Source organism: Anolis carolinensis, chromosome 3, assembly GCF_035594765.1.
Source record: "Anolis carolinensis isolate JA03-04 chromosome 3, rAnoCar3.1.pri, whole genome shotgun sequence".
In the NCBI taxonomy this organism is placed as follows: domain Eukaryota; kingdom Metazoa; phylum Chordata; class Lepidosauria; order Squamata; family Dactyloidae; genus Anolis; species Anolis carolinensis.
In genome coordinates this window covers 210243704-210268095 of record NC_085843.1, presented here as the reverse complement: position 1 = coordinate 210268095, position 24392 = coordinate 210243704, and the positions used below count along the sequence as shown (strand labels likewise).

At 41.0% G+C, this 24392-nt stretch overlaps 1 protein-coding gene across 2 annotated transcripts in view; it reads left to right on the top strand.

Moving 5' to 3' along the window:
* stambpl1 (STAM binding protein like 1) overlaps positions 1 to 24392 on the top strand; it is a 47161-nt gene that overhangs the window by 13366 nt on the left and 9403 nt on the right. The window contains exons 2-7 of one of the 2 annotated variants that reach the window (XM_008116284.3): positions 6611 to 6695; positions 8348 to 8565; positions 16172 to 16247; positions 17419 to 17514; positions 18362 to 18704; positions 20868 to 20950. In XM_008116284.3, the coding sequence (XP_008114491.1) occupies positions 6615 to 6695; positions 8348 to 8565; positions 16172 to 16247; positions 17419 to 17514; positions 18362 to 18704; positions 20868 to 20950 (897 nt within the window). In that variant the 5' untranslated portion in view covers positions 6611 to 6614. Of the gene's footprint in view, positions 1 to 6610; positions 6696 to 8347; positions 8566 to 16171; positions 16248 to 17418; positions 17515 to 18361; positions 18705 to 20867; positions 20993 to 24392 lie in introns of both variants that reach the window. The other variant, XM_003224367.4, reaches the window with a different exon arrangement.

The window sequence follows — 24392 nt, the reverse complement described above, 5'->3', positions numbered from 1 at the left end:
AGTCCAGTTTCGCTCCTTCCCTGAAGATTCCTGGGCTCACTTTATGCAGTAAGGCAGTAAGTCTGAGGGCACTCTCCAATGAAACAAGGACTTTTGTTTTTGAGCCATTGTTTCCTGCTAATTTTGCAAGAATTTTTCAGAGTTGGGCAAAGGTATGTATGTATGCATATCCTTTAAGGAAATGAGGAAATGGTGCAAAAGAAGACTTTCTTTTACCACCTGGGTTTCGACAAAAGAGAAAAATGAAAGAAGCCCTAAAGTGTGGGAAGCAAAGGTGAGGCAAGCAATCCAGACATGAAGAAAGTGCACAGATTAAAGGGAAGAGGTGGTATGGGTTAGTGGTAAGAGTGACAGAACTTATTAGGGGACTCATACATCCAGTCTTCCATAATACACTGGTTGCATCACTTCTTAGAGAGAGGCTTCTGGTTCTTGGAGATTATGAAGTGCAAGTGACATCTTCATCGCTTATTTTCCTAGCACTGTCCTCAGGTGATATTATATTCATATAGTTTACACATCCCAGTGTTCCTTCTTTGCTTGTTTTTCCCAAACATGGCTACTTTGCTGCTCATAAATCAGCAAAAGCTGATGAGAAATAGAACACAGATGAGATGTGACTAGCCTACATTTTTGTCTCTTCTTCTCCTTGCTCAGTAGTTGCCTCTTCTGCCTGATGGCTTTTTTTTTTGCACCCACAAACAACAAAGTCTGATGATAGAAATTATGCAAGTGAGCACATACTCTCCTAAAACTGGCTTAAATATATTGGCTTAAAGTCCTGTTGCCTTATTCCTGCTGGTTGATTTTATTCCTTCACAATGACTTCAGCAAAGTCTGGTGAAAACCAAACTTGCAAACTTTCGCAACTCTTTACCTCTTGTCTAATTTCAAAAGCTTGCTGCTTTTGATGTTTTATTTTGCTATGGTAACTTTTACCAAAGGCTGATAGAAAAAACCTGCCGATAAAATCATTTTTCAAAGTTTCACTTCTTTATATACTAGTTGAAAAGCATGCAACATCCCCCCCTCTCCCTGCCAGCTGTTTCTTTGCTCATGGCAACTTTAAGGAAAGGCTGATAGGAAAAAGCATTCAGATGACATGCTGTTCTCCCAGAACTTCACCGCCTGGTCTGTTAAATCATAAGCTTGTTGCCTCCCTACATGGATGCTTTTTCCTTACAATGACTTCATTCAAAGTCCCTTCAGGAAGATAGGGTATAATACAAATAAAGATATTTATTTATTCATTCATTATTTAAAAGCTCATAAAAGAAAATATGGATGGGCTCCTGCTATTCCAGATTGTGGAAAAGTGGCTAGTGCACAACTGGCATTCTAAGTACACAAGCAACTGTCACAAGAGAAGAAAGCCTTGATTAGCAATCATGATTCTTGGTAAAACCCATTGCATTTGATGTGTTGAGATTTGCTCATGTGATCTGACAACTAGAGCTTCTAAGGAGAAATGTAGGGTGTTCCAGAAGATAATTTTTTTACGTATAATTAGTAGAATTCCCCCTTTCCATTGTTACCCTTGTAATAAATATTTTTTTCAAATATGTGAGTATGCTTTTTTAGTCAAATGCCAAACCATTTTCTTCTTCTAAGCTAAGCAAAGTCCACGTTTGACCCTCAGTGCTCCTAAAATCTTCACTGCAAAATTTCCTAGACACTCCATAGGGCTTTTGGGGGGTGGAGTAGTTCCACCACATTTAACCATCCTGGTCATCTTTGTAGTCACTTTGTGCTGGACACAGGTCTATCCTACACCTAAAATGATGAGGAAAGTGATGGAAGTTCCTTACGTTAACTGAGGGCTTTTAGGAAGCAAAACTGTGTATGGGGGGGGGGGGAGTATGCAGCATTTCATGGTCTCCTAGTGAGACCCATTTGGTCTAGTAAAAGTAAAGGTTTCCCCTTGACATTAAATGTAGTTGTGTCTGACTCTGAGGGTTGGTGCTCATCTCCATTTCTAAGCCGAAGAGCCGGCGTTGTCCACAGACACTTCCTAGGTCATGACTGCATGGAGCGCCGTTACCTTCCCTCTGGGTGATACCTATTGATCTCACATTTGCACATTTGCTAGGTTGGTAGAAGCTGGGTCTAACAGCGAGAGCTCACCCTGCTCCCTAGATTTGAACCACCCTTTCAGTCAGTAAGTTCAGCAGCTCAGCGTTTCAATTCGCTGCACCACCGGGGGCTCTGTCTAAGGCAGCAACAAAATGCTATCTCATAAAATACATGTATGTATTGCAGCAGAATTGGTAATAGACTTACCATGAGAGCATCTTGGGCACAGTTTGTAACTTGCTCAGCCCCTTCTCCACCATCAGATTATTTGGACTACTGGGTGTTCAGTATTGTATTATTTTTGAGAAAGATGGTGCATAGTGAGATAATTGGATAATGTCCTTTTTGTGGTAGTTGAAGGATGCTAATTGTCAGTTCCTTTTGAAAACAACGTGCCAATTTATTGACACATGTCTTCTGTTTAGAATAGAGATGATGTAAGTAGGCTGTACTGGAATTATTCTTGTACAGCCTATAAATAATCTATCGTTAGACTCACTTTTCAAAAGCAGCAAAACAATAATGTAAGTTTCCATTGAAATTGACAGTTTTGATTGCTGGAGTTGGGTAAGATACTTAGCTTCCATTGAAAATGGAAAGAAAATGGCTGTTTATAAAAGGATTATTCAAAACCTTTGTATACTTACTCTACTCCAAGTATATGGTATCTTGCTAGAGTTTCTATTTTCTTGTGTCAGGAGTGACTTGAGAAACTGCAAATCTCTTCTGATGTGAGACAATTGGCTGTCTGCAAAGATGTTGCCCAGGGGATGCTGGAATGTTTGATGTTACCATCCTATGGGAGGCTTCTCTCATGTCCCCGCATGGGGAGCTGGAGCTGACAGGGGGAGCTCACCCGCTCTCCCCAGATTTGATCTGTTCAGCAGGCCTGCCAGCACAAGGGTTTAACCCATTGCACAACTTTTCTATGCCTCTATGAAATAAAAACAACATCAAACCAAAACCCTAGTACAGTACAGCTCCTGTATCTCCAGAGGGTATATTCTTGGACATGCCATGAATAATAGGGAACCTTACTGAAATTATGGACTTCTGGCCAAAGAATACCATAGAGTCCTGCTATAGGACAGCGGTTCCCAACCTTTGGGACTCCAGGTGTTTTGGACTTCAACTCCCAGAAATCCCAGCCATCTTACCAGCTGTTAGGAACTGTGGGAGCTGAAGCCCAAAACACCTGGAAGCCCAAAAGTTGGGAACCACTGCTATAGGAACTTGAAAATGCCTAAAGAGGACATTTATCAGACATGGATAAATTAAACCACACATAGCAATCCCGTGGATAAAGGGCTCATACTCTATACCAGTGTTTCTCAAACTGTGCCCCTCCAGATGTTTTGGACTTCAGCTCCCAGAAATCCCATACAGTTTACCAGCTGATAGGAATTGTGTGAGCTGAAGTCCAAAACATCTGAAGGAGCACAGTTTGAGAAACTCTGCTCTATACAAATGTGGCACAATTATAAGCACATCAAAACACTGCACAAGGTGTAATGCTACCATCCTAATAACAGCCTGAGCACCTTTACCCCAAAGCAAAATTTTTAATTTCATTCCCTTCAAATCCTGGAAAATTATTCAGACATAATCAAATCTTGGTCAGTATTGATGCAGCTGCTAGGATGATTCATAGATGTTTCTGTAAATGGAGCTGATAATCAGGAAATAGTGTTTTTGGTAGCTGCCAGAGCTGGAAAAGTAAAATCTATCACTAATCCATAACTAAGGAAGCTTGTAAGATAGTTGTGTGTCTTTGTGTGTTTGTTGGTTTGCTTGCTTGCTTGTTTTTCTCGTGGTTGCAAAATAATTCTGTAACCTACCAGATTTTGCTAGATTAGAACTCCAATTACGCCTTCTCACCAGCATAGCCAGGAATGAAAAATGTTGAGAGTTGTAGTTCAATAACATTTGGAAGCTTGCAAGAATCTTATCCCTGTTCTAGGAGAGAAATGACCTGTTTGTAAGAAAAGAAAGCCTTGGTAGCACTGCCCTTGCAATTTCTCGTTGCTTAAGCAATGGCAGAACATGAAATTGGGAAAAACATTCCTTGTCAAACTCCAGTTTTGTCGATGGCCATGAAAGTGTATGTATGTGCTTATCTTAATGTCTGAGAAATAGCTATATTTTCCCTTCATCTTACCACTTCTTGTGTTTTTAGTTTCATGTGCCAATTCTTAATCATTTCCTTAAACCTGTGGGTTGCAGGTGTTGGAACAAATGTGGTTTGAAAATTGAAACCTTTTGCATATAATGAAGTTCCCCTTTTCAAATCCTTGAGAAAATCATTTTTGATGTCTCGGGGTCAGAGTGGAGCTGCCTAGCTTACAGGTCTTGTTTACAAAATAAGAATTATTTTCTCAATTATGATAACAACCCTTTATATGAAAAAGCGATAAAAATCATAGATATGGAGTCACAGGTTTCAGAAGAGAAGTGGGAACTGCACATTGAAAAGAAATTTGTGATATACATTTACAATGATGTTCCAATATAACAAAAGCAGGCAAATAAAATACAAAAGGAGAAAAAAATAACCACATGATCCATACATTTCTATAAAAGCTGACCAAATGACCAAATATGTCTATTTTTATATTTTTTTCTATATATCATTTTTTAATGTTGCAAGCATTATTTGATCTTTTTATTGGATCACAGATGGAGAAAATTATCTTGCCAGTAATGAAGTGTTGTATTAATCTTTTAGCAGTCAAAAGGAAACAAAAATTCACTTCCTTTGACCATTTCTTAATTTCCAAGGGTAAATCATTCAAAAGAATGTGAATGTCCCTGAACATCAAAGAACTTTCCAAAAGTAAATTTACTCATGTAATTATGTTATCTTGAACTGTAACTACTATGTATCAGCTACAAAATATATGAATTAAAGAAACATTAGCAGTATTACATCTCCAACAATTTGCTGATTTAGACGACACTTTCTTGGCTAGAGATACTATGGAAACCAATATATCTAGAAGAGCTGTTTCTGCCGTATAAGATAGTTGAAGGTCTATAGGCATACTATTGATATGTGTTCAAATCAATAGCTACTGATCAAAACTGGATAGTCTAATTCTCTATTTTATTCTTGCTGTTAACCTCACATATACTGCATTTATTTATGCAGGTTGAGTATCCCTTATCTCAAAGACTTGGGAACCAAAGTCTTATGGATTTTGGATTTTAGGGATTTTGGAATACTAGTATTTGCATATATGTTCATAGTGAACCATAATTCTATATAACCTTTTAAATAGTTCTGGGCATGAAATAAAGTCTGTGTGCACTGAGGCATCAAAAAACAAAGGCATCAGTATCTCAACTAGTATCTCATAGCATCTCATCTATCATCAGTATCTCATCAGTATCTCAATGGGATAGAAATAAAGTTTTACTTACTTACCCACCCATGTAGAGACAGTATTGGATTGTGGAGTATTTTGGATTTCAAGCTAAGGGTTGCTCAACCTGGAGTGAAGATACATGTTGTTCATTTGGTGACTTGGTTGACCTTAGTAAATATCTTTAAAATTAACACAACCATCTAGTACAGTGGTTCACAACCTTTTTTGACCAGGGACTACTTGAACAGGTACCACTTGGACAGAGACCACTCTCCAACATTAGTACCAAAAGGGTTACGAATCAGTTTTTGGTCAACTTTAGATTCAGTTTGGTTATTTGGGGTGCTGATTCAGAAAATGGCATTGGATAGACCACATCAGCTCTAGTTTCTGATACAGAACATATGCCATCCAATACTCACCATCTGCTTCCCCACAGAAAACCATATTTAAAAATCTAGAGCTGATGTGGTCTATCCAATGATATTCTGAATCAGCACCCCAAATAACCCCAGGAACAGGCCTAAAAATGAAGATACCAAGGCACCCCCACTTCCAGGTGCCACATGGAACGGCTCCACTCGGTGAGGGGGGAAGAGGAGAAGCAGCAGTCAAGAGGCTTGTTGTTATGCCTTTTGTGGGTAGTCAGCCTTTCCCCTCTTGACATCCCCGTTGCCTTGGCACTGTAAGAGGGTTTGTGAAACCAGTCACTCTTGTTGCAGTGGTGTAGTAACGGTGAGGCCATGGACCATAGTTTAGTTCTTAGGGACCACTGGTGATCCACAACCACAGGCTGGGAACTACTAATCTAGTACAATTCAGACAAATTCCTAGCAGTGTACAACAGGCTTATGTGCATGGTCAAGTCAATGGAGGATCCAGCATATGTTGTGCAAGTTCATGGTTACCCTTTTAGTTTTCTATCTGGGGAGTCAAAATAGCTTAGTGTAGTCCTGATTATGAATTAGTGCAAATGTTATGTGTTTCTGAAAACAAATATTGCTTTGGTACAGTTGATGAGAGAATCGGTGACAGATCATCAGCATATGACAAATCATCATTATCTTTCTGTGGAATGCCTTCATTGGCTAATAATTGGTGATTAATACATCAGATCTGATTACTGTTGCTATTGAGTGCTACATATATTTTTTCCTCTTCTGTTTTTGTAGCCAGATGGAAGGACTGGAAAGAAACAGTAAGCCTAGTCTGCCAGCGCCAAGTAACATGGAGCAGCCAATCACTGTGAGTTCCTTGGTAAGTAGTACTGAGGACAAATGCTTCATAATGCATGGAAAGCTGCTAATCAGACAACACATCTGTTTAGATGGAATAGAAACTGGTGTGAGCACTTTTGTTTGTTTTCTTATCAATGTATCGTGAACCTTATTGTTTCTGTTTCTAAATTTGCAAGCATGTAAATAATTTCCATTTTTTTAAAATTCAACTGCTCTTTCTGTGAGTTTTTCTGATGTCCCCTTTCCTTGTCAATTATCAAACCTGTCTTACATGACTCTCTGGCAGCCTTTCAGGCTAAGGAGCTTATCACAGGTAAATCGCAATTACAGTAGGATAATAGCATCTTTGGCTGAGATTTACCACTTATCCTCTTCTGTTGTTCTCCCTGTGGGAGACTGTTTGGAAAGCATTCTTTTTACAAACACAAATAATCCATTAATGACCTTTTGTAAATGAAAGGAGTCTCGCTATTATTCTGTAATTGCAATTTATATGTCTCAAGTAATAAGGCCACAAATCTTCAATAGAGATCACTAAAGCTCTTTAGGGTTCATTTGGACACATGATAGTTGATTATTAGTGGTTGCTTTTGAGACTATGTGGTCTTAATCTACACTTCCTCTTCCATCCCCTTTTCACAATAATACAAAGTGTATAATACAAAAATATTTTCCCGACAGGCCCCTTTACCCACAAGCCCTAAGTTGGGGGAAAGTCCGAATTCTACAGCAGACTTTGGAATTTCCCTCTGACTTTGGGTAACATGGGGCAATGCCACGTTAAGATGGTCTTGCCCAGTGTTACTGCAAATCAGTCCCATGTGGTGTTTGATCACGGCAGGACAGATCTTCATCTAAACCAACCTAATTGGGCAGTGTAGATGGGACCCATCTCAAGTTTTAATCAGGGTCACATTTTCAAATGTGTTCAGTTGTTCTTCTTTTTGTAAGATCAAGTGTGTGGCTGCCAGCTGCCTTGAGTTCCCTTGAGGAGAAAGGCGGGATATAACTAAAGATAATAATAATAATAATAATAATAATAATAATAATAATAATAATAATATTCTAAGTTTGGTTTTGAAAATGCTGACTGAAAGGTTTAAAAGTTAAAACCTATTGAAAAATAAAAAATTAAATTAAAAGGCAGGAAATGCAGCAAAATGAGCATTAAAAGGAGCTCACCAGGCTGGGCTGTGGTGCAGGCTGGTTAGCAGCCAGCTGCAACAAATCACTCTGACCAAGAGGTCATGAGTTCGAGGCCAGCCCGTGCCTGCATTTTGTCTCTGTCTCTGTTCTATGTTATGGCATTGAATGTTTGCCTTATATGTGCAATGTGATCCGCCCTGAGTCACCTTCGGGGTGAGAAGAGCGGAATATAAATACTGTAAACAAATAAATAATAAATAAATAATCAGTTGCAAGAGACATTGGAGGGAATGTAATTTTGAAATTGAGGTTTATTTTGATGTAAAGTTCCATCGTTGTGTATTGGTTTCAAGGAAGATTAATTAAAATTGTACCTCAGGACTTCACACCATTTCCTTAAATAAGATCATAGACACACATATACACATATATGCAAACACACATATGAGAGAAGAATGCATTAATGAATGAACAAACAGAGTCAGTCATCAAAGTGAAAGGCAGTTTGTGATTCTGTTTTAACAGAAAAGGCTAGCAGCTGTACCTGACCACACTGATGTTTCGCTGAGCCCAGAAGAGCGTGTTCGTGCCTTAAGCAAGCTTGGTTGTAACATCACAATAAATGAAGACATTACACCACGGCGCTACTTTCGATCTGGAGTGGAGATGGAGCGCATGGCATCTGTATACATGGACGAAGGAAATCTTGAAAATGCCTTTGTTCTCTACAATAAGTTTATAACGTAAGAACCGATCTAGAGATTATGCTTTTTGCCTTGATTATCCAAAATAATTACTTTGAAATTCAAGAACAACATACTCATTTGTTGGGTCCTAAAAGCAACATATTGTTTCTGATTTTGTATATTTAGCAGTGCCAATTCTAGTTAGTACTTGGATGGAAGACTGTCAGTGAATACCAGATGCTATAGGCTATATAGTTCATAGGAAAGATTTGGCAACGGCACCTCTTAAGTATTTCTTACCTAAGAAAGGAATGATATGCCGTGAGTTGAAGGTGACTTGAATCACATTACAGGCTCATTTGCTAAATGACATTCAGGTGATGTTCTTAGGGGTAGAACATATTGGTAGCTGTTCAAAGATACTGCTTTTTCCTTCACACAAATATTTACGATTTTTTCTACAACTTGGAAATAGCTAATTAAAATAACTTACAGTTTGTATTTTAATCCTTATTAACAACTAAAGCATAACAAAGAGGGATAATTTCACTTTCCTTTTATTGTGTAAAAGTATCATTTTTGCTATTTTACATTTCCAAGGGTATAGCATCATAAAAAGATGGAGGACTATCCTATGGTTGGGGTACTCAAACTTGCACCTATCTCATGCTTTGTAGTGGGTCTTGAGATCAGAACAAGGGGATGTAGAGTGTAGCACAGAGTCAGCAGCTTGTAGCACACAGATTTTTTGAAAGTACAGTATGGCCTCATCTACATGGGTTGGATGCTCATGGTTTCATTTATCCACATCCAACATAATTGGCCTCAATGTGTTGTCGAAGGCTTTCATGGCCAGGATCACAGGCTTGTTGTATGTCTTTCGGGCTGTGTGGCCATCTTCCACAAGTATTCTCTCCTGACGTCCCGCCCACATCTATGGCAGGCATCCTCAGAGGTTGTGAGGTATAGAATAAACTAGGTAAGTTTATTCCATACCTCACAACCTCTGAGGATGCCTGCCATAGATGTGGGCGAAACGTCAGGAGAGAATACTTCTGGAACATGGCCACACAGCCCGAAAGACATACAACAATCCTATAATTGGCCTCTTTGGGTATTTTCTAGGTCCTCCAGTGCAACTATGGAATTCTTTTAAGCCCTTCATTTCAATAGGATTTACAGTTATTTCAGGTTTTATGTATACAATCCATGCAAAGTTGAGGAAAGGAGCCCCTCTTTGATAGACACAAGGATCATACTATAACTACTCATAATTTTCGTCACCTTTGCGAAACTGGTTCTGATTTTGTCCCTGAATAGCCAGTTTTGTCTGGAATATTTTGTGGAGCATAACTAAAGTAGTGCCACAGAGGTCTGTTCCAATATATATTTGAGACTAGTAACGTACAATGTAATCATTGCTGTACTAATTGCCAATTTAGAGTAAATGCATGCATTCCTCTTTTCAAAACAATATATAGAAGTGAGCCTTGCCAATACAAACCAGAACCATGTCTTCTTTCTCCTTCATAAAAGATGATGGCTTGCCAAAATGCAAAACAATGGCAGCCTGCCAATTTCCAGTTTATTAGTTGCCACTTGTCTGTTGTTTTCAGAAGCATCTTGAATTTGTTATAAATGTTAGTTTCACTATGATGTGAATTAGGTATAGGATTCACAACGCCCTGCTAGTGTAAGAGCAATACTGGAATTGCCCGGGCAACACTGGAATTTTGCTGTAACTGGAGTTTATAAAAATCAAGAAAAATGGAAGATGAAAGACATATAACACTATGTAACACAATTTTTGTTCCTGGGTAATAAATGTCATTTCTTAATTGGCTCTATCATTAAAAAAAACATAGAAGAGGTTTATTAAACTGCAAAAACTTTGTTTTTGTGGGACACCCTGCAGCACATTTTCTATAGTTTATCAATGAATATCTCACATAGAGTCTCAACCAATTACACATAGTTTGTGGCAGCCACAAAAAGAAAGTTTCTGGAGTATAACACCTAATTTCAAAGTAAGTACAGTAGAGTCTCACTTATCCAACCTAAACGGGCCGGCAGAAGCTTGGATAAGCAAATATGTTGGATAATAAGGAGGGATTAAGGAAAAGCCTATTAAATATCAATTTAGGTTATGATTTTACAAATTAAGCACCAAAACATCATGTCATACAACAAATTTGACAGAAAAAGTAGTTCAATATGCAGTAATGTTATGTTGTAATTACTGTATTTACAAATTTAGCACCAAAATATCACGATATATTGAAAACATTGACTACAAAAATGGCTTGGATAATCCAGAAACTTGGATAAGTGAGGCTTGGATAAGTGAGACTCTACTGTACCACACAATTAAACAGGAAATAACACTTTCAAACTAGGAACAGTAAATTTTGTTACATAGTGTAATAAGAGGGTTCAGACATCCACTGTTGAGATCAGGACTTCCTAAACTCAGGGTTCAGGCTTGATTTAGGAGTTTGTGCAGGACTCTGACTTAATCAGAGGTGCAGCTCTGGCTATGTGAAAAGTATGTTTTCCCAACTCTATTATTGTGATTTATTTTGGCTTTTTCAGTTAATTCTGCCATATACCAGGGCAATCTGCCAAGGCATATGTCAGTGAATAGTCAACAATTGCAGCTGTCACTGTCACCATGACAATCATGAATTTAATTCTGTCAAGGACACTACTGATAAGAAATTGCACCTGGGTAATCTCTATCTCACTTCAGGAATCCACCGCTTTAACATGATTGGTCTTCGGATGAAAATTAGATTTATGGTTGCACACAGGGCCGGCCCCACTCATGCGGCAGCTGACGCCGCCGCCTCGGGCGCAGGCCCGGGGGGGCGCCGTCAGGCTGGGCGGGAGGCGGGGCACCGCCCTGACGGTGCCCCGCCTCCCGCCCAGTGCGCCCTGGCCCGTCTGGCCTGCTAGAAAAGGCCAGACGGGCGAGCGGGAGTAGCGTGGGAGGCGGGGCCAGCTCTGACGCCGCTCCCCCCCCCCCGCCCAGCGTGCCTTGGCCCTGCCTCCCACGCAGCGTGGGAGGCGGGGCCAAGGCACGCTGGGCGGGGGGGGGGGAGCGGCGTCAGAGCTGGCCCCGCCTCCCACGCTACTCCCGCTCGCCCGTCTGGCCTTTTGTAGCAGGCCAGACTCAGCGGAGGTTTCTCCAGGCCGCGATTGCGGCCTGGAGGAACCTCCGCTAAGTCTGGCCTGCTACACAAGGCCAGACGGGCGAGCGGGGGTAACGTGGGAGGCGGGGCCAGCTCTGACGCCGCCCCCCCCGCCCAGCGTGCCCTGGCCCCGCCTCCCACGCTGCGTGGGAGGCAGGGCCAAGGCACGCTGGGCGGGGGGGGGGAGCGGCGTCAGAGCTGGCCCCGCCTCCCACGTTACCCCCGCTCGCCCGTCTGGCCTTGTGTAGCAGGCCAGACTTAGCGGAGGTTCCTCCAGGCCGCAATCGCGGCCTGGAGAAACCTCCGCTAAGTCTGGCCTGCTACACAAGGCCAGACGGGCGAGCGGGGGTAACGTGGGAGGCGGGGCCAGCTCTGACGCCGCCCCCCCCGCCCAGCGTGCCCTGGCCCCGCCTCCCACGTTGCGTGGGAGGCAGGGCCAAGGCACGCTGGGCGGGGGGGGGGAGCGGCGTCAGAGCTGGCCCCGCCTCCCACGTTACCCCCGCTCGCCCGTCTGGCCTTGTGTAGCAGGCCAGACTGAGTCTGGCCTGCTACAAAAGGCCAGACGGGCGAGCGGGGGTAGCGTGGGAGGCGGGGCCAACTCTGGCCCCGCCCCCCCGCCCAGCGTGCCCTGGCCCCGCCTCCCACGCTGCGTGGGAGGCGGGGCCAGGGCACGGGGGGCGGGGCCAACTCTGGCCCCGCCCCCTCACTATTCGCCCTGGCCCCGCCTCCCACGCAGCGTGGGAGGCGGGGCCAGGGCACGCTGGGCGGGGCCAGGGCGCCGGTGGCGGGGGCGCTTTTCAGCACCCCCGCTTTACATAAAAAAATATCTCCGGCCGGCCCTGGTTGCACACAAGCTAAATCCACACCACCATTCCCAAGACAGGAAACAGAATCCCTAGATAATTCATCATAGCAGTTCTTTGTAGCAGAATAGAGGCCTTTTTTGGTTTTTGTTTTGTGTTGGGGGGGGGGGGCTGGTAAAGAAAGTTTCTCCAAAGACGAAGGAAAAACATGGAAGAGATTTCACTGGTAGAAGGAAAGAATATAATCAGGAAAAGAGCAGGGAAGGTTGTTTTATTTTGCAAAATAATGAGTCGTTATTTTAAAAGGGGGGCTGTAACTCAATACACAATGTATTACACCCACATTAAGTTTATATATTTACTAGCTGTGCCCAGCCACGCATTGCTGTGGCTTTTGGCAATCATTTGTTGGCCAGATGAAATAGCAATGAATAGCCTTGCAGCCTCAAAGCCTAGCTGTTTTCTTCTTATGGGAATCCTTGTTTGATGAGGTGGAATACAATGGAATAGGCTTGCTACTTGGAAGCCTGGGTACTTGCATTCTAGGAGAATGGTTTTTTGGGCTGCTAGAATTGCAATGAATAGCCTCACTGCTTCAAAGCCTGGCTGCTTGCTACCTAGGGGAATCTTTGGTTGGTTAGTTTCAATAGTACAGAGTAGTATCACTTCCTCAAAGCCTGGCCACCTTCTACCAAGGTTAATCCTTTGCTGGTATAGTTGAATTGCACTGAACAGCTTTGCAGCTTCTATGCCTGACTGTGTTATACCAAGGGGAATCCTTGTTTGGCTAGCTGGAATAGTACCCTCAATCAAAGAACCGCTTTGAAGCCTGGCTACTTGCTTTGTAGAGGAATCATTGTTTGGCCAGGTTGATTTGCACTGAATAGTCTTGCAGGTTAAAAGCCTGGCCACTTTCTACATAGGGGCATCCTTTCTTGGCCAGGTTGAATGGGACAGAGTAGCCTCATGACTTCAAAGCCTGGGGGTTTTACATCTAGGAGAAATCTTGGTTGGCCAGGTTGAATAGCACTGAATAGCCTTGCTGCTTGCAAACCTGTCTGCTTTTTACCTTGTGGAATCCTTGGTTGGCCATGTTGAATAGCAATTAATAGTCTCAGTGCGGCAGGCATGAATGCTGCAATTAGCCACCTCAATTAGCATTTAATGGCCTTGCAGCTTCAAAGCCTAGCAGCTTCCTGCCTGGGGGAATCCTTTGTTGGGAGGTGTTAGCTGGCCCTGGTTGTTTCCTGTCTGGAATTTCCCTGTTTTCAGAGTGTTGCTCTTTATTTACTGTCCTGATTTTAGATTATATTGATCTGTATTACTATACCATGGTACTTATTATATATTATATTTATAATTTTATATCATCTGCTTAGAACTGGATTATATGAGGCCCCTTCTACACAGCTGTATAAAATACACACTGAACTGGATTATATGGCAGTGTGGACTCAAGATGATCCAGTTCAAAGCAGATACTGTGGATTATCTGCCTTGGTATTCTGGGTTATATAGTGGAAGGGCCTTGAGCCTACACTGCCATAATCCAGTTCAGATCAGATAATTTGTATTTTATAGGCAGTGTGGATGAGGCCTAAGTGCACTCTGCCTGTGCCCTGGGCCCAAACGCTGGTTGTTCCTCAGTGCCATTGTGGCCAAGGGGGTTGCTAGGAGATGAAGTCGGTGGGGCCTAAAGGGGGCAGGGTCTACCCTTCTAACCGGTAGCCAGGGTTGAAAATGGCTTTTCCTCATCTTCTAATTTGGACTTTATTTTTCTATCTTTTTTTGTTTGAAAAACATAGATTGGATGACTATGTCTTTTGTGGCCAAATTTGGTGTGATTTGGTTCAGTGGTTTTGTTGTTTACTCGGTCCTACAAACGTACATTATAGATAGATAGATAGATAGATAGATAGATAGATAGATAGATATGTTGCGTTTTCCCTTTTATAGAACAGAACAAAAGTATACTTAAATAGGAAAAAGGGGATTTAATCATAATTGCCACAAAGTGACATCCTCAGTTTTTTTATGCTAGAAAAAATAATGTAGCAGATCATTTATCTGTGAAAATAAATTCATCATGCCTTTGTTAATCCCCCCCCCCCAAAAAAGCCATGTGTTATGGCTAGAATTATTAGTTATAGCACATTAGATCCATATTTTGTTCAGGAATCATAGAATTATAGAGTTGGAAGAGACTTCATTGGCCATCCAGTCCAACCCCTTGCCAAGAAGCAAGAAAATCACAGAAATCAGAAAGTGATCCCTGTTGGGCTGCAGGGATAACAAAAATAACTCTAAGGGCCCTTCCAGACAGTCCCTATATCCCAGGATCAGATGTCAGGTTTTCTGTTTTAAACTAGATTATATGAGTCCACACTGCCAGATAATATGGAATAGACAGAAAACCTGGGATCAGATCCTGGGATATAGGACCCTTCTGGAAAGGCCCTAGGTAGGAGGAAAATTCCTTATCTCAGCAAAGGAGCTGACTGTGAAAAGCAGTAGGATATTTTGAGAAAAAGGCTTGGGAAAAGTATTCCCATTTGTTTGTTTGATCAATGAGCCTGCTTTCTTGAACTGATTTTAGAATACAGGCAATCCCCGGGTTATAAACATTTGACTTACAAATGACTCATAGTTAGGAACAGGAAGAGACAACAGGAAGTAAGAGAAATATAGCTCCAGGATGGGAAATTCATTCCTGGAGGAGTTATCATAGGGAAAAGGTATCTCCACTGACACTTTATCACCGGTCCATGTTTCCACAACAAGCCAATTTAAAAAAAAAATCAAATTATCACAGGGACAGAAAATGAAGTGAAATCTTCTGAACAGGAGCAGACAGCAAAACAAACACCACAGGGCTGTTAACCCTTATCTATGCTATTCAAAGCTTATAGAGAGGGGGGGGGGGCGGATAGAGACTTACAGTACATACAAATCCAACTTAAGGATAAACTTACAGAACCTATCTTGATTATAACTTGAGGACTGCCTGTACTTGCAAAAGCAAAGTTGAAGTTCTAAAGAGAGGAAGAGCTACAAGAGCTTAATAAAGCATTCTCCATGTCTTTCACTAAGATCATAAGGTCCAATCAGCATTTCCTCAGGAGAAAGAAAAAAATAGAATCACGTTTGTGGCTTCTGTTGTCTACCAAGCCTAGCCACAAACTAGATTAAGAACCGAGAAGCAATATGTTATGAGCTTTCTACTCATAAGATAACCCAAATTCAGTAACAAGGGGCTGTCTTTAATTGGTTTTCAGAAAGCTGTTTACTAAAGAGTCAAATGACATACATCATATAAATTAAAATATTTTAATAGACTGCACTGAAGAATAATAGCGAGAGGTGCTGTGGTTTTTATAAAGGCCAAGGTGAATTTACAAAGGGATGATTCCGGTGTTTTGTTTTTTTATATTGCTTAAAATATTTTGCATTGGCAATCATTGATCAACCACCTCTTCCAGAATAGTTCCATTGGAATGGGTGATACTGACTTGAAATGTACAACAATTGTATGCCGAGGCTTTAGAAAGCTGCTGTGAATGAGCCTCATATGATTTATGCAACCTGCTTTTGTCCCAGCATTAAAAACAATGATGTGGTGGACATTCATCAGACATGAAAGGGGAAAAATGTGTGTGTCTCATTTTCTAGTTTGTTTGTAGAAAAGCTGCCCTCTCATCGAGACTACCAGCAATGTGCAGTTCCAGAAAAACAGGATATTTTGAAGGTAGAGTTGGTCTTCTTTACCATCATTTCAGAGGAAATTTTTTCTGTTTGTATGTTTGTTCTTTCATTCTTTCCTGGTACTATGCTGCTTAAAGAATTCTGGGAGTTGTAATCCCAAAAAGTAATACCTCTGCTGATAACTAATAGCAATTCTGGTTGGTGCTATTAAGTTATTTGACAGATACCTATGATCTGCCTATGGCCTTGGCAGATGCTTATGGGTGCCACTATCTAGTGACAGTCTGAATGGTATGGCACAGAGTTCAGAATTCAGCTTTCCCTTTTGATGTGTAGGTCTGTAGTTAGTTAGATTTTCTGGGTGACATGGTCAAATCATTTGGTCTCTATTCTTCATGGTAAGGGTGCATCTACACAGTAGAATTAATGCAGTCTGACACCACTTTAATAGCCATCATTCAGTGGGAATTTTAGCTTTAAGGTTTTCATCCTTCCCTCCAAAGAGCACTGGTGCTTCATCAAATTACAACTCCCAGAATTCCATAGGATTGAGCCATGGTAGCTAAAGTGCTATCAACTTGCATTAATTCTACAGTGTAAATGTATCCTAAGATGCCACAGAACTATTTGGATAGTATGTATGATAATAATATTGTAAAGACATTCAGAAGAATAAATCCTAAACTATAAAACATTTTATGCTAGGGAATGGTTCACTTCAGGGCTTCAATCTGATTGTTTGGAACAGAAGAAAAGTATTTAAGGGTGGTAAGAATATTTGAAAATATTATTTGAAAATGGTTGAAAATGCCTTCCAAGTATATGAAGAAGCATGGACGAATGAGAATTTTCAGTCCTGAGCTTACACTGTGTAAGAAAGGCACATAGATGGGTGTGTGTGAATTTTGCACAGAATAAGTCCTGAACTGCAAATCATCTTCGATACCTCTGCTGTTTTTGAAGATTTTATATAGCCAGAGGAAAATTGCTAAAATTACTCATTTCTTCCTTTGAGAATGAAATTGGCAATGAATTACATCTGTATTTGAGAGTGACATTGCTTTTAAACTGGTTCCATGTACCATTTCACTTAATTTTATGCTAGTTGATTATTTACTTCAGTCATGGGGCCAATTTCATTTTCTGGAACAGAAGGAAAACAAATCATTATTTGCACATATGACCGGACTGTCATTTTTATTCCCCCAACAAAGAAACTGAAAGATGTAGCATTTCCAAGGACAGATGAACTAAAGAAGGCTCTGTTAAAGAAATACAATGCAGAATACCAGGAATATATGCAAGACAAGGTAAATGCAAGACAGTGGCTAAAAGTGAACTTCACTGTGTGGAGGGAAGCACCTACAGGCAAATGATGAATTCAGTTGTGTATTAAACTGTATTAATTATATCTTTATTAGTATATGTGATAGATGTGATGTCATGGCTAGATTGTTGTTGGATTACAACTTGGGACATCTGAGTTCAAGTCCCCACTGAAATATGGTGGTTACTGGATAATATTTGGTCAATGATCTCCTTGTCAGCCAAGTTTCTCAGGATAAACTGGGAAAGTAGAGAACCACGTATGCTGCCTTGAACACATGAGGGGATACAGTCAAGTATACTCACATATAAGTTTAGAAATTTTAGCGAGAAAATCAACCCCAAAAACCTGGTTCAGTTTATTTGTGGGTCAATGTGAAGCACCTTATCTCTTTTTTTTTTAAGGGACCACCCCATTCTCTGAGGAGATTGGCAAAAAGCAAGAGCCTAGTCCATCTCTAGAGAACCTAAAAATAGCACTGACATTCTCTACTTTCTCTGCTATGGCACTGCTTCTGGCATTTTCAAATGAGTGGACCGGGAAATACCAGTGGTGGCTAAGGGCGGATGGCCCCATAAAGCAGCTTTGGTGCTTTCCCTTCTCTGTCCCTTTATCCATGGGTCATATCAAAATCTATAATTTTGGCCCCAAACTTTTCCTTAACTTATAAATGAGGTCAACTTAACAGTTGAATATATTTAGTCATTTTAAAATTGGGTCTATTTCATCACATGCAATTTGAGCCCCAGTGGACCTGCTCAATAGATCTAGAGTGCTTGGCTTTTTTTTTCATCTCTCAATCAGTTCTTTTCATTTAATACGTTTTCTAGAACAAATGCAAATCTGAATTACTAAAGAAGCTGGAGCAACAGCAATTGATTGATGCAGAGAAAAAACGGATTGCGCAGTTACGTCAACAGCAGCTGGAGACGGAACAATTTCAGTTCTTTGAAGATCAGTTGAAGAAACAAGAATTAGCCCGTGATCTGAAAACGAAGGATGGTTCAGCTATGTCTGAGCAGACTGATGGAAGTGTACTGTCATCATGCATTTCAGCACATCTGAACAGTGCTTTCTCCACAACAAAAGCAAACAAGAGTGATGCCTCTGCTGGTCAGTCTCCTCCTATAAGTCGGGCCTTAAAGCCAGCTGCTACACTAAGTGCTGTACAGAGTAAGAAAGAGCCTTCTTTTTGTTTTCGTCTGATGTTGTTCCAATGTTATTTTGAAATTCAAATGTTCAGGGTAGATGACATCCCTTATATATCAAAACTGATAAGATATTTGATCTAAAACCTACATTGTGTTGATCGTTAGAATCCTTTAAAAAGCAGTGTTACTATATATTCTAAAACAGGGGTGCACAAAGTATAGCTCTGCAAAGCTCCCGGACCTCTTCTTGTATTGTCTTTTAAAAATTCAGTCTTGCTTTTTTCTTTTTGCCTCACACTTAGCCAAAATCTTTCTTGCAATGCAGCAGTTTGCTCCTCCTAATCCTACAAACTTCTCAAACCACCAAAAAGCATGCATAAATTGGCCAAAATAATGGCTGGAAGTAATGTAATGTGTCTTTGGGCATATCAAAAAATGCTGGTGAAGCCCGCCAGTTGAGCACAGGAAGGAAAAATGACCCCCAAATGCAATTGTCTATCCCCTTCAAGTTTGATATAAGCACACAAACATTCATCTTGTTAGTTTTCATATTTTAAAAGTTTAATACTTTTTAGTATCCAGTACAAGATGTAGTGATGTGTATGGGTAGTACAGTTATTGGCTAGACTTTATTTGGATTCAACATTTGGTTTCATTTATATGGAACTAAAAGTGTAATAAGTAGTAGTGGAATGGGATTCAATATTCAAACTCATTAGATTTTGAAAAATTACATTTATATATTACTATTTTTTATTATTTTAACTTTAAAGAAAAATGAAAACATAATGTGCAGCCCTTGAACATTTGTACAACGACAATTAGTCCCCACCTTATGGCAGCTGTTCACCCCTTTACTATAAAAAAACAAACAATGGATGGAAGGTGAACTCAATGAAGTGGTCCAAAAGAATTCCTCAGAAATAGAACAGAAATGTCTGTGGGTGTGTCTAGTGGTGGAAGTGATTTGCTAGATACTCTTTTTTCCTGGTTTGTTTCACATGAATGCTTTGCCTCTTCTTTCAGGCATATTTGAAAGTCTGTACAAGTAGTCTCTGGGTTACAAACATCCAACTTACAAATGACTCATAGTTAAGAATGGAAGTGAGACAACAGGAAGTGAGAGAAATCTATCCATAGGAAGAGAAATTCACCCCTGGAAGAGTTACCAAGGGGGAAAATGTGTCTCCACTGAAGCTTTAACACCAATCCTTCTTTCCACGACTATCCAAATTTTTCAAAATTCAATGATCACAAGGACAGAAAGTGAGGTTAAATTTTCTGAACAGGGGCACAGACAGCAAAATGAACACCACAAGGGTATTAACCCTTACCTATGCCATACAAAGCTAAAAAGTTAAAGATAAAGGTTTCCCCTTGACATTAGGTGTAGTTGAGTCCGACTCTGGGGGGTGGTTATCATCTCCATTTCTAAGCAGAAGAGCCGACGTTGTCCGTAGACGCCTCCTAGATCATGTAGCCAGCATCATTGTATGGAGTGCCATTACCTTCCCACAGAAGTGGTACCTATTAATTTACTCATATTTGTATGTTTTCAAACTACTAGGTTGGCAAAAGCTGGAGCTAACAGTGGGAGCTCACCCGGATCCCTGGATTCAAACTGCTGGGCTTTTGGTTAGCAAGTTCAGCAGCTCAGCGGTTTAACCCACTGTGCCATCAGGGGCTCCTATCGAAAGCTAATATGTATTTATTTATGTACCTATTTATAATATGTAGTTAATATCCATCTATTTATAATATGTATCTAATCCAAAACTAATGTGTATCTATTTTTGGCTGGAGGTACACTTAATATTGTACCTGTTCCAACTTACATACAAATCGAACTTGAGAACAAACCTACAGAACCTATCTTGCTTGTAACTTGGGAACTGCCTGTATAACATAAATTACAATTTCTTTTAGTGACACAGAAGTCAAACAAACCAATTGTCATGAGCAGAGGATGGTTTCAACTGGCAATATAGAGAAACTATTATTATGAGTTAGTCCGTCACATATAGAGGACTTTTTCTGTAACCTGAACAGTGCTTATTGAGAAGTAAGCTCCCACAGTAGACTATGCAGATAGGCAATTGTGTGCTTTTCGAATCATATTGTATGAGAACATTTATATAAATCTCTCTTTCTTGATCACATTCTCCCACTTCTCTCTTTCTGTTAGACAATGTGGCTGAAGGGCTACGAAGTGTGGTACTGCCAAGGGATCTTTGTCACAAATTTCTGCTGCTAGCAGAGGCAAATACAGTAAGAGGAATAGAGACATGTGGGATTCTCTGTGGAAAACTGGTACAGTTGAACCTTCACATTTGTATGGGGATGTCTCTTTTGATAGTACTGTATTTTCCTGTAATGAACTGGTATCAGAGCAAAAGCAGATCTGAAGTGTAAGTGTGCTGTTGTATGGGTCTGTTCAGAAATTCTTATTTGGACTGTGATCTGCTGATCTTCCAATGTCTGTATTTATACAAATACGGATAGTGAAAGGAATATAAATGAGAAAAAAAGAATGAGAATTTGGCCTGATTAAAAAGTTAGTGTGGGAGGAGGGAGGAGAAGAGCAAGGGGAGCACCATACTAACTAATAGGTACCCAGCACTAAGAGAGTGACAGAAAGTAGAAGAAAGAAGTTCCTACTCCTCCCATGCCCAAACCAGACAAAGAAAGGCAGCCCAAGTGCCATTCAGCAGCAACGTGAGGAGTGTGTGGAATACAGTGATGTCACCATTTGGGGGATTTGAAGTGGAGTTGAATGTCACAGCAATTTTAAAGAAGGGTTTAGTGCATAAGCCTTTCTGTGGAGATTTCTGAGTCCATTTCTTCTGAGGGCAGAGAGGGAAGGAGGAAGAACTGCCTTTCCTTCTCCAGTTTGAGCAAGGAAGGGGTAATGAAGTGGGAGCTTCTCATCTTTGCCATTTGTCACTGTCTTCAGGCTATGTCCCTATTCCAGCATTGCCCCTTGTCTTCATGCTGGATCCTTATTCCAGCATTGTCCCAGTTTTAGAGGGTTGGTGTTTTTATTTTAAAAAATCAGCATATACATGAGAATATATGGTAAGTATTATTGCATAATGTTTATGTTTTCCTTTTCTACTTAAAATGCATACTATTCATTTTACAGCCCAAATTTACTATTGGATTGTATCTAAAACACAACCTGACCCACAAGAGAATGAACAGATACATTGAAATGATGTGGTAGAATTCAAAGACATGACCATACTAGTTTGAATCCGTATGTGCAGGGATCTTGTAGCACCTTTGAAACAAATGGAGATTTTAGTCACCCTCTGCTGTGCAGAACAATTTGATGTTCCGGTTTTTAAGTAACTATTATATTGTTTTTATCTTGTATTGCATTGTTTTTAAATTTCATTGTTTTAGTTGATTGTGTGCATTGTATGCTATTTTGTCATATCCTCATTGTAAGCCACCCCAAGTCCCCACGGGGAGATGGTGGCGGGGTATAAATGAAGTTATTATTATTATTATTAAATCTAAAAGCTGGACAGGGGACATCCGGCAAATATTTATTTTTTAAAAAATAGACCCACTGACATGCGCTGAACCTCATATGCAGTGATGTAGATATCTAAGTGTGCACGCAAGCAGATTTCTTATTATCTCTCCTCACCCTAATGTACATTCACACCATTTAATTTCATAAAGATCAGAAAAAGGAGAGGTTGCAGAGTGTTCTCATTGTAATTGCTTTCCAATTATGCTTCCATTTAGCCTCCTGTATATCCATGCTTCAATTTGTTTACAGCCCTGATCAGCTGTTTCAGGATTTTTAAAATGTGGACATGCGCTGGAGCAGTCCACACCAGGGTATAGGAACGAAGTCACAAATTTGCTTGACTGCAGGGATATACAATCATGCAAATATGTGCATTTTGGGGGCAAAATAATTTTTAAGCACACATTTTAACATGTGTTTTTTAGCTATTAATCTGAATCAGTGTGCATTTCCCTTAAATGTCATTTAGCCACCACCATTCCTTTTATCCCAGTTTCTTCTGAGTTTTAGGACCTGTGTAGAAGGGTCCTTGCTTTGTATCAATAAGATCACAGTTTCAGTGGCCTCCGGTGGCCTAGGAGATAAAAGTCTTGTGACTCGAAGGTTGGGTTGCTGACCTGAAGGCTGCCAGGTTCGAATCCCACCTGGGGAGAGCGTGGATGAGCTCCCTCTATCAGCTCCAGCTCCATGCGGGAATCATAGAATCATAAAATTATTGAATAGTAGAGTTGGAAGAGACCTCATGGGCCAACCAGTCCAACCCCCTGCCAAGTAGCAGGAAATCACATTCAAAGCACCTCCAACAGATGCCCATCCAGCCTCTGCTTAAAAGCCTCCAAAGAAGGAGCCTCCACCACAGTCTGGGGCAGAGAGTTCCACTGCCGAACAGCTCTCACAGTGAGGAAGTTCTTCCTTATGTTCAGATGGAATCTCCTTTCCTGTAGTTTGAAGCCATTGTTCCGTGTCCTAGTCTGCAGGGCAGCAGAAAATAAGCTTGCTCCCTCCTCCCTATGACTTCCCCTCACGTATTTGTACATGGCTATCATGTCTCCTCTCAGCCTTCTCTTCTGCAGGCTAAACATGCCCAGTTCTTTAAGCCGCTCCTCATAGGGCTTGTTCTCCAGACCTTTGATCATTTTAGTTGCCCTCTTCTTGTGATGTCTCATGGGCCTTGTAGTCCTGCTCAGGACATGGTTATTCCTGATGAAGATGAAAACTTGGGTTTTTTACCTTCCCAGTCTGAACTGGATTTCTCTCAGCCAGATCCTTCCCAGGCAGATCTGGGAACCTTGCACCTGCAAGAAAGTTGTCTCCCAGAAGTATGTCAAACAACCCCAGAGCCTACTTCTCCCGTGTTCTTGCGCCGGGAGTTTTGTAAACAACAGAGAAGTTTGGATTCAGCTTCGCGCAGGAGTGCGAGGATAGCAGCTAAGAATGTTGCCAATTAACACTGGTTCTCGTGAGAATCTTTAAGGAGTTTAACATCTGGTCTCAGAGTTTAGCTTTCGTTTCTGATTCCCAGAGAACCGCTTTGGTGAGAAAGTTGGACTCTATATAGGTGTTTTGCCCGCGTAGCAACTTCGCGGAGTCAATTCGTCAGCCTACGGAGCGAGTCGTGTCTGGACAGCGCGCTCCGATTCAAGCCTCGCTCTTGCTCAAGCCTTGCCTTGCTATCCAGCCTTCGCCTTGCTTCCCAGCCTTGTTTACCTGCGGACCTTGCCTTGTTTCCCAGGACTAAACCTTGCCTTGTTTCACGGATTTTACCAAGTTATTCCACGGACCTTGTTCTTGTTCTTAGTTACCTTGTTCCACGTTCAAGCCTTGTTTCAAGTATCAAGTTATTTCCTAGCCACGCTCAAGTTTTATGGACTAAAGGACCTTGTCATCTCCCCTCACTTTGCTTGGCAAAGTGAGTGTTTCGGTTATTGGATTACAACTTTGGACCTTAATATTTCATATTGGACATTATTTCCTTGGACTAATTTTGACCTTTCCTGAAAGGTCTGCTTCTGGACTATTTTTTACATTTGCTTTTACTAACTTTATATATTCCTTCAATAAAGATATTAGATAGATTCTGGCCTCTGTGTATGGTTATTGGTGCCTCTGCCGCCTGGGTCGTGACAGTTTGACTCCGCCAACCATAAGCACCAACTAACCGAGGCCAGG